Source organism: Sceloporus occidentalis, unplaced genomic scaffold (genome assembly GCF_023333645.1).
Source record: "Sceloporus occidentalis isolate IW3139 unplaced genomic scaffold, rSceOcc1.0.p SCAF_10, whole genome shotgun sequence".
NCBI classification, from domain to species: domain Eukaryota; kingdom Metazoa; phylum Chordata; class Lepidosauria; order Squamata; family Phrynosomatidae; genus Sceloporus; species Sceloporus occidentalis.
This window is the reverse complement of record NW_028316990.1, coordinates 39,371,320-39,385,860: the sequence shown is the minus strand read 5'-3', so window position 1 is coordinate 39,385,860 and position 14,541 is coordinate 39,371,320. Positions and strand designations below refer to the sequence as shown.

Below are 14,541 nucleotides of genomic sequence, written 5' to 3'. Positions count from 1 at the left end.
TTGGCCCAATAAAGGTTCTTGTCTCAATATGGCCGTTGCACTTTCGTTTATCATCAGCATGGTTTCAGCTTTTCTTCCATCCCAAAAAAGGTTGCTTTCCTAAATCTGGGGGCTTTGCCCCACAAACCCCCTGCTCAGATGACATTGCTCTTTGGAAGAGTCTGGGGTGATACCCCGGTTGGTTTTTATTTTGGGGAGCAGCGGAGCAGCCAGTGTGCCAGGTCATGGCCCTTTGAGGAGGGGGAGATCCAGAATTTGGGGAAGTTACTTTTTTGAAACTGTAGTTCCAGACTCTCCCAGTTAGTGGCTGCTCTGGGAGTTTCTCTCCATAAAAGGAACTTTTCCAAGTGCAAGGGAGATTAGTTTGTCATTTCTCCCTACTACTAAAACCTGGTGGGCTGAGCAAAAAGCAAGAAGGAGCAGAGGTCCCAGATAGCAAAGGTACATCGCCTGCTCTTGATATTGTCAGCACTTTCTTCTCATTCATATTTACTGCTTGCAGGAAGGATTAGAGCCAAAGGCCCAGTTGGTTTATACCCTGCTGATTTGGTTTTTATGTATGTTATGAAGTTTTGTTTAGATAGGTTGTTAAAAACCAGTAATTAAAATGCAGTTGCTAAACAGAAGATGGAAATCTCAGCTCCTTTGTGGATTTTGTTGCATGGCCAACACAGCTATCCTTGAATATGTTACACTGCCAATATAGTTATATTGTTACTGTGTACTAATTAGATGGATCAGTTTTATATTCTCCTTGTCGGAGGCTGTGAAACAGGGGTCGGCAACCTCCGGCCCGCGGGCTGGATGCGGCCCGCGGAGGCCTTTAAGCCGGCCCCTGGCTCCTCCTGCCGCCACTGCCGCCGCTGGTTGCGGCTTTTGCCTGCTATGGGCGCCGCCATTTTGGGGTGAAAATGGCGGCGAAATCTCGCGCGACATCAGGGAAGGTTGCGTGAGATTTCGCCGCCATTTCCCCCCCAAAATGGCGGTGCCCAGGGCTCCGATGGCGGCAGCGGGCCTCTGGGAGGCCCGTTGCCGTCGCAGGGGCCCTGCAGGAGGGCTCTGACGGCGGCAGCGGGCCCCTGGGAGGCCCGTTGCTGTCACTGGGGCCCTCCAGGAGGGCTCCGGCGGCGGCAGCGGGCCTCCCAGAGGCCCGTTGCCTTCGCTGGAGTCCTCCAGGAGGGCTCCAACGGCGGCAGCAGGCCCCTGGGAGGCCCGTTGCCTTCGCTGGGGCCTCCAGGAGGGCTCCGACAGCGGCAGCGGGCCCCTGGGAGGCCCATTGCCGTCGCTGGGGCCCTGCAGGAGGGCTCCTGCGACGGCGGCGGGCCTCCCAGAGGCCCATTGCCTTCGCTGGGGTCCTCCAGGAGGGCTCCAATGGCGGCTGCGGGCCCCAGGGAGGCCCGTTGCCTTCGCAGGGGCCCTCCAGGAGGGCTCCGACGGCGGCAGCGGGCCCCTGGGAGGCCCGTTGCCGTTGCTGGGGCCCTCCAGGAGGGCCCCTGCGACGGCAGCGGGCCTCCCAGAGGCCCGTTGCCTTCGCTTGCCTACTCCTGCTGTGAAATCTTGCTTTCCCTCCCTGGTTTCCTCTGTGGATGTGGTTGGCAGAGGGGCAAGGATGGGGGGCTTGCTCTAATGCATAGTACGGGTGGGGAGAGGGCTTGTCTGGTGAACTGGGGAGGGGAAAGAACCTGGGTCCTCATTTTGTTTGGTGGACCAGGATTCATCTTACCCTTCCGGACCTCCTTTTTTTCTCTTTTCTTTTTCCTCAGGATAAAAAGCTGAGGGTCTTTGATCCACGGTCCAAACCCACGGCCTGTCAGGTATTTGCTTCCCTCTCAGGGGTGGGAGACATGGTGTGTGTGGGAGAAGATGGGACATTTGCTTAGGCTCGGGGCATTCTGGGATCTGTAGTCCAAAAAGGAAACTTTCCAAAATATGCCTAGATGTCAACATTCCTGCACCATCCACTTTGGCCTAAGCCCTCACTTCTTCCATATTGTTGCGTGGAGCATGGAAAATAATAATTGCATTCACACACACACACACACACATTTGTCTGTTTGGCTTTCGCCTGCCCTTGTCTCTCCTTTGTCCTTGGCCAATGGAGGGAGTGGGTGGGTGGCCAGAGTCGCTCCCCTCCAGATCCTTTACTCCCCCCAAAGCTCCTTGATCCTCCAGACCCCATTGACGGGGGACCGCGCTTGGTTAATGTGCATGGGCAGCCCCTTTCTTGGAAAGCCAGAGAAGACCCCACTCATCCATCAACCCAGCCACTCCCTGCTTCAGCCCCATGGCTGTGGGATTGTTTGGGGGAAGGAAAGGCCTCCCCCTCCTCTCTCATGCTGGGGTCACCCTGGGGGTCCCTGGCTCCCACTCTTAGCCTTCTCAGCCCCTCCTCTGAGGGGAGTCCTCAGCATCCCTGGTTCCCAAGAAAGCCGTGGGAAGGAGGAAGTGAGAGAGCGAGTAAGCGCTTGGCCTGCCTTTGGGAAGCCTATTTATAGCCCTGCCTCCCTCTTGGGCTCTCAGCTTGGGAAGGGGAATGCCTGGCTTCCCACTTCCGGCTTCCATCAACCCCCCCCCCCCCCTCACCATCTGTCTGCCACAGAGGAAGCCATAAAGACAGCCTAGGAAAGGCCGTGGCGGCTAGATCGGTGGCTAGGGGTGCGGGCGTAGCAACGGGTGCATTGCAACCACCATACCATCCCACCCTCCAAAGTGGTGCTTCTTTTCTTCTGGAAGGAGAGATGCATTCATGATTCATGCACAGCCCCTCTGTCTTACTAGCTGCCTTCCTTGTTGCTTGCTTTAAAATAAAATTAGAGGTGTGTTTTCTCCTGGAGGGCAAGAGGCCAGGGTAAACAGCATCTTTACTCTGGTTCGGAAACCCTTGAACCCCAGGCTCTCCTCCTCCCTCCACCGGTCCTTTGTTAAGGTTTTGTTTTCAGAGGGCTGGGCTCTTGAGGAAGGTGGAACAGGGATGAGAAAGTTCTTTTGTTTCTTGGACTGTGACTTCCAGTCCCCCCAACCAGCATGTCCAATTGGGAGAAAATTCAGGAAAGAAAGGAATTTGCCCATCCCAAGTGGAAGGCATTTAGAGCCAGTGTGGTGTAGTGGTTTGAGCGTTGGACGACGACTTTGGAGACCAAGGTTCAGTTCCCAGCTCAGCCATGGAGCCCACTGTAGGGCCTTGGGCAAGTCACACTCTCTCAGCCTCAGAGGATGGCAAACCCCCCCCCCCACCACCACCTTTTGAAAGAACTTGCTAAGGAAACCCCATGATAGGTTTTCCTTAGGGTCACTGTAAGTTGGAAACAACTTGAAGGCACACCACCACCACAGTAACAACAAAGTGCCAGATCAGCAACACTGGAGTGGGATGCCTGCTTTGAGGCACCACCCTCACCAGCCATTTCCAAGGCGATGGTTGTTGTTGTTGTGTTTGTGAGTGAATGTGTGAGAGGGGAGGAGGGCAAGAGAGAGTGACGCACTTGCTGAGTTGTAGCAGTCCAGCTTTTGTGGAGTTGTAGGGTGGGAACTCCAAAAAAGGAGGAGGCTCCATTGCCTGTGGGTGCAGGCAGAGGAAGAAGTGGGATGGAGACTGGGAAGGAGAGCCACAGAGTTGGGGGGACCCTCAAGGGCCATGTAGTCTGACCCCCTGCCATGGAAGAATGCACAATGAAAGAACCCCCGAGGGGCATCTTTTCTTGCAGCCTGAATGCAAAGTGCTGTACTTGTGCGGTGCTCTCTTAATCGCAATGTGCTTCTTCATCTGCCTTTTAAAACATCTGGTTTCTTTTGAAGATCCCAGGCAGGCTGGGTCACCCCACGGAACAGACTGACTTATTTTGCTGTGTGTGTGTGAAAGCTCACCCTCCTTTTCCCTTTGCGCGGCTGAAGTGGTGCTTCCCTTTCTCCCCCTCCCACTCCTCAGTCTGCATTTTCCTGAAATTGGGGGAGTGGGTGGGAATGTTCCTGCAGCTGGTTTTCTCTTTGGAGCCCCTCAAAGGCTGAGAGCGTGTAGTTCGGGGGGGGCATGTGGACGGGGGCGGCCTTTGGCTGCGATCCTGTTCCGACTTCTGGTTTCCAGTTGGGTGTGCAAAGCCCTTTCTCCTGGAGGGGAGCCCCTTTCCTCTCCTTTCCCTCTGTTTCCAGGGTTGCCAGCCTGGCTTTCCAGCCCCACTGCACTGCTCCCCTCCCATGCTGACCCACAGTATTTTGCTGCCTGAGGCAAAGGATTGTAGCCCTCCTTCCATTCTCTGGGGGCAGAAACTGTTTGGAGTGGCATCCAGTCCCAGTGGTATTTAGCCAGATTTTGAAAAAGGATCTTTGGTGGACTATAGCTCCCAGACTGGGGGATTGTGGTAGCTGTAGTCGCCCAAACAGATTCTGTCTTAATCACTGTTTAGACCTTAATTTTCTACCAGAAGTTGGATCACCTCTTAAGGCCCCTCACTATATCTGAACAAAGTTTAGTATGTCTGGACTTGGCTTTTACAGTTTGAAAGACAGGCTCTGAGCACTTAGCTAAATTTGATGTGCTGAATAGTACCCCTGGAAGGCATCCTGAAAATCTCAAGGTTTGGGATGTTCTTAATGTGGCAACCAGAATGGCAGGAGACCAGCTGGGTTACTAACCAAGGGGACACAGACAGGGCTGGAGAGGGCAGGAGAAGAAAGGAGGAGGATAAGAAAGTGCAGAGGACACTGTGTGCCTTCAACTTGCCTGTTGAGCCCATCAGTTTCATAGGGTTTTCTTGGACCTCAGTGCTATGCTTGAATTTGACCAGTTGTATAATTCTGGATGCGGTAAAATAATTAAAGGCAGTGAAGGTTAAAGTGGGGGAGAAGAGAAAATGATGTAATATTACTGGCTTTTAAAAGGCTATTTCCTGGAGAACAGCCGCTTGCGCTTGTTGTTGCTGCTGCTGCTGCTGTGCGCATTCAAATCATTTCTTACTTAGGGATGCAAAGACAAACCTATCATTTTGGCAAGATTTATTATTCACACAGGAGGTTTGCCACCCATGCTTTCCTCTGGGGCTGAGAGAGTGTAACACGTAGCCAAGGTCTCCCAGTGGGTTTCTATGGTTTAGTGGGGACTCAATCCCTGTTCTCCAGAACCCAGTACTCAAGCCGCCACACTGGCTTGTCTTTATGGCACTGATGTGTCCCTTTCGCCAGGACGCTGCCTACTGATTCAGGACTCCTCGCCCCTTTCAAGAGAGATAGGGCAGCTTGTCTGTAATGCTGTCCTTGCCAGGAGTGCCTGTCTGGTGGACCTTGGCCTGGGAGGGTAACTGGACATCCCTGGGTAGGGAAGGGCAGCGAATTCCTCCTCCTCCCCACCTTGTATTTTTGTGGTGGGGAGGCATGGCAGAGGCCCCAATTTGTTCTGTCTTCTCTGCCTCCTGCCATGGTGGGTTGGCACACGTGGCTCTCTCTGCCCTGCATGGTCCTCCTTACCCCATTTCCTGCGCCTGCTTTCTGTGGAGCCCACCAGCCCCCTTCCAAGGCCGAGACCGACATTCCTAAGTTTTTGTGCATCCACAGAGCCATTATTCCATTATGGCTGAGCCAGGGAACTAATGTGGAAAACAGGCTTCCTGCCTCCGGCTGTGCTGGCAGCCGAGAAGCATTGCGGAGACTGGGGCTGGTGGTGGCTGGAGAAGAAGAGCCCTGTGGGCACTTGGCTTTCCGAATGGGGCTGGGAAAGGAGGCCTGGGGTGGCCAGAGCTCTTGGCGGCCCTCCTCTCTTGTTCAGGACTTGCCCATCCGCTCTCCTTCTCCCCATGTAGTAAAAGAGGTGCCCTTGAGTGCTTGCATCTGGCCAAGAGCTTTTGCAGAAAACATTGTTTTGTTGGGAAGGGGGTGCCTTCTCCCCATTCAGGCATTGTCAATGAGCTTTTGTGGTTTCTGTATTGTTTCACAAGACCAAATTTGCCCAGAAAGAACAGTGGAACAGGAGGTCTGGGTACTGAAAACACACACACTTCCAATAAGCAGGGCCATCCAGTTCCCTTAAACTGGGGAGTGGGTCGGTGGGAACATTTTTTACCCCTCTGTACTTCCTCACTTCTGGTTTTGTTTTGGGCCATTTGGGGGACTAAGGAGAGAGAAACCACTGCATTTTGCAACATTTTTGGCTCCTTGGTGGGATTTTGGGGGCCAAAAAACAAAACTGGAGGAAAAAAATTAAAGCTTTCTTGGCACTGGGGGGCTTTGCAGGGGTGCCCTGGGGAAGAACAAGGAGAGCTGCCAACATTTCCTGGATAAAAACTGGGACACACATGGCCCAGCAAGATCAGAACATGGCCACAAGGAGGGCAAAAGTTTTTAATGAAGAGGAAGATACAGAGCAACCATTTTAAGCAGAGGGATACTAGGGTTTATATACTGAGTTCAAAAAGGTCTGGTTGGGGATTCTGGGCTTTGTAGTAACACCCCACCACCACCACCACCACACTTTTCTATGCTCTGGTTGAGGAGTCTGGGACATCCATATTTTCCACCTAATTTCTCCCTTCCTATCCCAAGCCCAATGGCAAAGACCATCTCTAGAACGTTATATGACTCTAAAACCTTAACTGGAGAGCCAATGTGATGAGACTGTGACTCAAAGGGGAGACCAGGGTTCGCATCCCTGCTCAGCTTTTGAAACCCACTGGGTGACTTTGGGTAAGGCTCACACTCTCAGCCCCAGGAAACTCTGCAATAGGTTTGCCATAAGTTGGAAAAGACATGAAGGCACATGGCACGATCTGCAGAATGGACGGATGCTCCCCATCCCTCCTGGACAGACCTTGATGTTCTTTCCATCCTGCCCCACAGAGCGTCGAGGCCCACGCAAATGCCAAGGACTCTCGGCTGATCTGGATCAATGCTGAAGGCTGTCTCCTTTCTGTTGGGTTCAACCAGGTACGGTACCAGCCTTGCCCTCTCCATCCTGAAGAAGAGTGTTGGCTGAAGGGCTGCGATGTGGGGGTCGGTGGTGTTGGGGGGCAGGAAGCTTCCTTATGGGCTTTGTTGTCTGCTGCCAAGTCAACATGACTCTTTGTTTTCACCTCCACTGGAGAGAGAAACCTAAGGCTGTGTCTGCACTGCAGAAATAATCCAGGTTGACACCACTTTAACTGCTACGGCTCAGTGCTAATGAATTCTGGGAACTGTAGTTTAGGGAGACATTTGGTCTTCTCTGTTAGAGTTCTGCTTGCCCACTAAACTACAATTCCCAGAATTCCATAGCACTGAGTCATGATAGTTAAAGTGGTGTCATCCTAGATGATTTCTGCAGTGCAGACCCAGCCTCAGTGTGTGTCATGAAAGTGTGTCACATTCACGTATCCATTATTGCTGCTGTTTTTGTTATAGTTCAGTCATTTAAAACTAGCCTAACCAGTTCTAATTGTCTTTCTTAAGTTGTGAAATAATTCATTATTGTTGTTAACCCCGCAATCATCTTCTTCATCAACTGTGGCTTGCAACAGTGAAAACAATCAGTAAAATTAAAACCAGTTGAATACATAAACCATTAAAAAGACAACAATAAATAGCCAATCCAGCATGTTAGGAAAAGTCGGTTCTTGGTAAGCATCAAAGGCCTGCAGGCATAAGAAGGGTTTGATATTTACCGTTTACATGGTTTTAGTTTATGTTGGTTTTATTCTTTGCCATTTTTAGTGGGAGTGGGAGACAAAATATTTTAAAAACAAATAGCTCCGTTCCTCCCCTCCCAATCTAAATTGAAATGCTGGGCTCCTTGGGCTGGCCCTGGGGATGCGCCTGTCTTGCAAGGAAGCAGAGGGTCTGTCACCTAAGGGACCCTCCTCTGCCCTCTTTTCCAGGTGAGGGAACGTGAAGTCCGGCTTTGGGACACCCGGAGATTCGGCAGCTCGCTGGCCTCCATCACGCTGGACGCATCACCCAGGTAGGATCCCCGGGAACGGAGATTGTGTTGTGTCTCCGTTGTTATGGTGAGCATGGCTCATGTGCTGGCATAAATGCTACAGGATGTGTGTGTGTGTGTGTTTGTGGGTATCAGGGAGAGAGAAAGATTTTTCTGCCTGTCCTTGGTTGCAGATTTGAGATGTGTCTGGGCCAGAGGTACCAGGGCCTTGCAATGAACTTTGCTAGTGGTGGTTGCTTTTGTGTGTGTGTGTTTTGCCCTCGCTGTGCATCCTGTTCCTCTGTGACCTGTAGTAGTAGATATGAGCTGAATGCTCACCCACTCAGGAGCAAGAAGGGAGTGTGTGTATGTTTGTGTAGAGATACAGACAGTGGAAAGCTAGAACCTTGTCTTGCAGTTGGATCAAATCAGTTCCCCCTGGCAATCATGTCTACATCACTCGCTTACAGCACTATGATCCCACTTTAACTATCATGGCTGCATCCTGAGGGATGTCAGGATTTGTAACTTGGTGAACTCTCTGCCAGAGTGTTCTAGTTTGGACTGCAGTAGAGGATTCTAAGTACCTCCTGACAAAACTACAAATCCTAGGGTTCCTTTGGAAGGAGCAATAGCCATTATAGTGGGATCACTTCATTGTGCGGTGGGACTGTGCGGTGTGGATTCATCTTTAGTCTCTCTGGCCAGCTTTGTTGTCAACCTCTGGGTCCAAGTGATGTGGGTCATATGGGCCATCCCCCGCATTCAGTACAGTCTCCTAAGGAAGTGGGGCATTGGGGTCTGGGGTACCCAGCAAGACCCCAGACAGCAGCCAGACAGGAGAAATGCTGCCAGCATTATGGCATCTGATCAAGACCTGTACCGCCCTGAACTGCAGTCTTTTTTGTGAACCTCCGGGATTTCTGGTTGCCTCTGGTGTGTCAGGATTGTTTTTAGGTGACCAGGCTAAGAAACCTTCCAGGTTCCTTTTTCTCCCCTTCTGGCCTTTAGTATAGATATACTGAGGGGGCAAATAACTTTTGGGCCTTTTGGTTTTGGGGGGAGAAGTGCCTGTGCTCCTGAGAGCCAAGATGGGCAGGGATGGGGAGCCCCTGCCACAGTTTCCTGGTGGCAGCTGCTCTAGTGGGCCACCATGAAAAACACCTTCTTGTTCATCTTTATCTTTTCTTCTCCTTCTCTCTCTCACTGAACAATCATGGTGTAAGGGAGTCAATTGATTCCAGACCGCTGGCTTATTTTGGCCCTGGGCCTTTATCTCTGCCAGCGGAGGAATGTGGCCGGCCGCCTCTGTGTGTGCGAGCCTTGTGCACAAGTGCCTCTCTTATCTCCCTGTCACTTCTGGAGGGCCGTGCAAAATTGCCTGGCCATATCAGAGTCTGGCCGATAAGAAGGGAGAGGGAGCGGATTTCAGGAAAGTGGGGCAGGCGAGGGTGGGTGGCTATGAAGTGGGGGAGAAATTGAGAGAGAGACAGAGAGAGGGGTTCTTATTGGTATTGCTCACTCTGGCAACAGCATCTGGGCAGAGCATTTGTCTAAATCCAGACTTCATTCCTAGGAAAGCTCTTGGAACCAGCAGGTTGCTTAGAGAGGCTTGGGTTGGAGTGGTTTTGCTGGAGTTGCAATAGGCAAAATTTAGTCCCCCCCCCCCCCCTCTTTTGCCCTGGAAACATCCCAGCTCCAGCAGAAGTGAGCCCCTGGCCACTTTTAGCTGCTGCTGCTGCCACCCATGGAGTGGAGGGAGGTATGGCTATTCCCAAGACAAAGTACCCCAGTGCCCTGGGCCTTCCTGTTCCCTGGAAGGGTCTGCTCTTGTGCCCCCCCGACCTCTGTGCCTCACAGGGGCCACGCCTGTGCAAGCGCTGCCAGAGAATGACAGGGCTGAAAGAGACCTCCAAGGGGCATCCAGACCAACCCCTTTTCCCTGTGTAAGAACTTCACAGCTAAAGCGTCCCTGATAGGTGACCATCTGACCTCTGCTAAAACAAAACAAAACCTCCAAGGTGGGAGATTGCACCAGCTGCAAGGATAGTCTAATGCAAACCCTGACTTGGATTGACATTTGCCAGTCAAAAACCAATGAGAACGCTATAAAGTTGCTCCTTTAAAGCAATACATAAATGAAAGGAACAGAGAGGGTGGGGAAAGATGCTTCTCGGGAAGTTTTTATCCAGAGGTTGGATGGGCTCCCTCTCAGGAATGCTTCAGTGGAAGATGACTAAATGGCCTTTAGTCCTGATTCTGCAAACAGAGGGGAAGACACAGAGAGAAAGAAAACTGCTTTTTGTAGCCTCCCTTGCACTGAACAGGGAAACACCAGGGCAATTAGAGGATAATCTTTCAGAAGAAGGGTTTAAAGGCAGCAGCCCCTTTTTCATCTGCTAGGAACAAGCAAGGGCCCTTCCTGGCTGCCTGTCGTGGCTTCCTGCATTGCGCCAACCCTGCGAGGTACATCTGGGCACCTAGGCCTGGCCTGAGAGGCCTGAGGAGCAGTGCTCTGGTGGGATCGCTCAGCCTGCCTGGCTCCTGTCCATTGCGATGGCCAGTGACGGAGGTTGTTGCACGCTTGGCTCGCCTCGGACGGCAGTGCCAGACTCCCGCTGTCCGGTTCCCAGGGCAACTCTGGGAAAGGGATGAGCCTTTTTAATGAACTCTGTGGCGGTTCTCTCAGGCGCTGCCTGGTCTGTGAACTGGAGGGTGGAAGAGAAACAGCAACTGGGGGTCCTTGTTGCTTTGAAGAAAGTTAGGGGGGCCCTCATGGGCACAAAATGGGCACTGGCTTCATCTTGCACCTTGCCAGGAGTCCATTTGGCCAGTGGCACCAAAAGCCTTTTGAGTACTGAATTAGGACATTGCTTTTCCACCAGTTTTCTCATATTCTATGACTTCATATGTTTTTGGTCTCTTTGAATTATTTTGTCATTGTTTTAGAGTAAATCAATTGATCTTGCATGTTTGCTGCCCTGTGTTCTTACTGTATCTTAGGTTCCAGGATCCCCTCTGAATACCAAAATCTGTGGATGAGCAAGTCCTATTAAATGCAATGGCATAGTCCTCCTGACTAACTTCTGCTGATAGAGACCGCTTTGGGCACTCAGATATTTGGGGGGGGGGGGACCTCTCTTAGGAATGGGAGAGAGAAGGAAGAGAAGGGGGCCATGGCTGAGTGTTGGGTGGCTATGGGGCACAGCTTTGTCCCCCCAGGCTGCCTCTGTGCTTCTCTGTGGGGAGGGCAGGAAGCTGATGGCTCCTCTTTGCAGGGGCCTCTGGAATGGGGTGGGATGGGGGGAACATGGCAGGGAGCTCAGCCTTTCCAGGAGCCAACTTTGGGGTTTCTGCAAGCCCCGCCACTGCCGTTTCCAACAGAAGCTCCCAGCCTGAGCTCCCTTTCCCCTTCCTCTTGGTTAATGAATAGCAGGCGCTTGGATCTGAGATTGCAAGAGGGGCTGGGGAAAGAGCCAAGAGATTTGGGAGGGGTTGTGTGGATGTGTGGGTGTGGGTTACAGTATGGCTGTGACAGAGAGAGAGGCTGGCTCCCGACACTCCTGAAGCCCCCTACCTCTCTCCCTGCCCCCCAACAGCCTGGCATGCCTTCCCAGCCCTTCTGCCCCCTTTAGCAGTGTCCCTGCATTACATTTTAGGGCTGTAACACTGACTTGGGGCCAGTCCCACAGCCGCTGGGTGTTGCAGATTAGCTTTGGGGTCACACATTACTGGTAACTACATCCCTTGTAACTCATTCCCTCCAAGTTGGCTGTGAAGCTCTTTTATGCACAACCCTCTTTTTTATTTCTTTTCAAATCTTGGGGGGGGGGGGGTGGCAGAGTGACCCTGACTTCACCCCACAACAGAAGAAGGGGAGATATCCCATGCCAGTTTAGCTCCCCACTCCTTGCTTGGCTTGCAAAGCATGGGAGAAGTGGTACATGAGTTGCGGGTAAGCCTTGCAGCAGGCCAACCTGTAGCATTGCATTGTGGAAGAGAAGTTACTTTTTCCTGAGCAGCTGTGTTGACTGAAGGGTCCTGGGAGGGGGCACCCCAAAAGAGAGTTCCTTGCCCCCCAGCTCTGAATCCCTACACATCCCCATTCCTGTGGGAGGAAGCTTGGGGCTCTTCCTGTGACCAAACCTGGTAGCCAAACATGGTCTGAAGGAATGAGGGGATATGGGAAGGGGGCAGAAGGGAACCCCCTCCTCCCTTCACCCCCATGGCCCCCGGACCCTCTGGCCTTCCCTCTCCCCACTGATCCTCTGCAGGGAAGGCCAGCAGAGGCCCCTCTCCCCCAGCTCCTGGATCTGGCTTTGGTTACAGGCATTCCCCCCTTGCAAGGTCACCCCCCTGCTTTGGGGCCGGAGGGGAACCTGGGCAGGGCCTGCCAGCCGGACTTAGTCCCCTAATCCCCAGCCCCAGGGCAAAGGGGGCCCTGAAATCACAGCGCAAGGCTGCCTCGGCTTCTGTTTTCTTATGGTGTTTTCTTATGGTTATTTATTGACGTGGAAAGCAGCTGACAAAGTACAAGAGGGCAGTCCTCTGCCCCACAGGGACCGCATGCCTTCAAGTTGCCCCTCGACCTCATTAATTGCATGGGGTTTTCTTAGGCAAGGAATCCTCAGAAGTGGCTTTGCCAATTCTTTCCTGGCATTCATAGGCGGTCTCCCATTCAAGGACTGACCAGGGGTGACCCCCTTAGATTCCAAGATCCGAGGGGATCTGCTGCCCTTTTAGGATATTTAGGGCAATTCTAAAAATGTGGCCCAAGGGAGGATGAAGAATTAAAAAGAAGGGGTTAATGAAGAGAGGAGGGAGCCACATGTGCATTTCATTGCATTGCATGGATAAACCCAGCCGAATAAAACCTTAGAAAAGTGGTGTGAAAGGCCTTGTTTCGTCTTTGTCTACGGAGCCGAAGGGGAGGAAGAGCTTGGCAACCCTCACACCAGGAGGCAGTTCTGGGCCTTTGTAAGGTGACATTTGCCTTCAGGAATTTAGACATCCTTTTTCTGAGAACTTTGTATTTTGTTCCTTTTCTTGCAACCTGGGAGGAACTGGATCACAGCCCATAGAGAGAGGGAGGAAAAACTGCCCCGTTCTCTGAAACCTTGTTGTCGTTTTAATTGCCTGGATGAAGAAGCCCCACGGTGCAATTTCTGAAGGCGGCTGGGTTGTCTTTTGACCCTTGGCTATAGTACTGTACTGAACAATGAGAACTAGAAACACCCTGACCTTCTACTGGCACCGGGTGAGTCCTTGGCAGCCATTGCCACCAGAATGCCTCCTCCTGCTGCAGGAGCAGAGCTGGGGGGTCCTGGTAGCCCAAGGGGGCAACCATTAGCCATGAAAACCCAGGCCTCAAAGTACCTTGTTCTTCCATTGCAATGTGGACGCCAGTGAGTTGTTGCATTTCTCATTCAAGTACCTGGCTATGATGTTACTTTTTTCTTTGTTGCTGTAAATATCAGAATGGTCCCAAATTCCTCCTTTCTCCTAGTCCCGGCAATGCTTTTAGGAAGGACGATTAAAGATCTTTATGGTTACCTTTGTTTACAAAATTGTCATACTGTTGAAGTGATAGTCATCACCATCTATAATATAAATTGTTTGAACTCAAGATGCCACAGAAATGGCCCTGGGGGCCACATGTGGCCTATTTCCCACCCCTGTCTTGAATAGACACAGACTTATATTGGATATAGACTTACATTGGATATAGACTTATATTGATCTACCACTTCTTGGCCCTTATACACAATAGCACAAGGCAAGCAAAGTCTTTATGGCCTCCATCTTTTAGCAGCCATATAAAGCCATAGGAAGTCAGGACAGTCAGCTGGGGGAAACAGCCACCGGTGCCCTGAAGCAGCTGCTTCATGGTTCTCCCCAACAGCCCCAAAGACCTCTTTCTGGGAATGGGGCTGGACCCTGCCCTTGAGCAGCTTTCCTTCCCCTGCAATTGGCCCTTAATCACCAGCAGCCAGCGATTAGCAAAGAGGCCAGAAGAATTGCTGATAAGGATCTCCAGGGTTTGGTTTGGCTTAAGCTGGAAATTCCAGTTTTGCCTTGGCTCTGCCTGCAATCAAAGGAGGACAATTAGAGGTGAGGAGGCCTGGAGGGGACTTCCTTGCACCCCAACCCTCTTGGGCACATCTGGAATTGGGGGGATGCCATCCTGCCCCCCATGGCCCTTGGGACTGCTACTCAGTTCCTGCTTTGCTGGATGTGAAGACAAGTTAATATGAGGGGAGTGGGTGGACTGGGCCAGGCCACTCTGGATCGCCAGGGGCTGGATGGATGTCCACCCAGAGGAACCGGAGGCCAAGCACCAATCCAACTCCAAAAGGCTCAGCCACCTTGATCCTCACTGGCATCGGCCTCCTCTGCACTTGGGGCCTTTTGCCATCCCAGCCCTGGCTGGCTCTGAGGAATGATTTGGGTTTCATGGAGAGGTTTCCGAAATCCTACCCGGTGCTGAGTCAGCCTCCCAGCAGCCGCTGTCTGCTCTTTTGGTGGCTTCTTTCATCATGTGGGTGCATTTGGCAATTTCATGGGAGAGATGTGGACAAGTGGGGAGGGGGTGTTCTTCCCCCCCCCCATACTCTTGCCTGGGAGCCTGGCTGGGGGATCCAGAGGGATCCAGAGCGGTTCTGGGA

At 52.1% G+C, this 14,541-nt stretch overlaps 1 protein-coding gene across 3 annotated transcripts in view; it reads left to right on the top strand.

Moving 5' to 3' along the window:
* The window catches only part of CORO7 (coronin 7), a 61,197-nt gene that overhangs the window by 12,110 nt on the left and 34,546 nt on the right, over positions 1-14,541 (top strand). For all 3 annotated transcript variants that reach the window (XM_089540094.1, XM_089540095.1, XM_089540096.1), the window contains exons 7-9: positions 1,764-1,814; positions 6,823-6,909; positions 7,836-7,918. In XM_089540094.1, the coding sequence (XP_089396220.1) occupies positions 1,764-1,814; positions 6,823-6,909; positions 7,836-7,918 (221 nt within the window). The remainder of the gene's footprint in view (positions 1-1,763; positions 1,815-6,822; positions 6,910-7,835; positions 7,919-14,541) is intronic.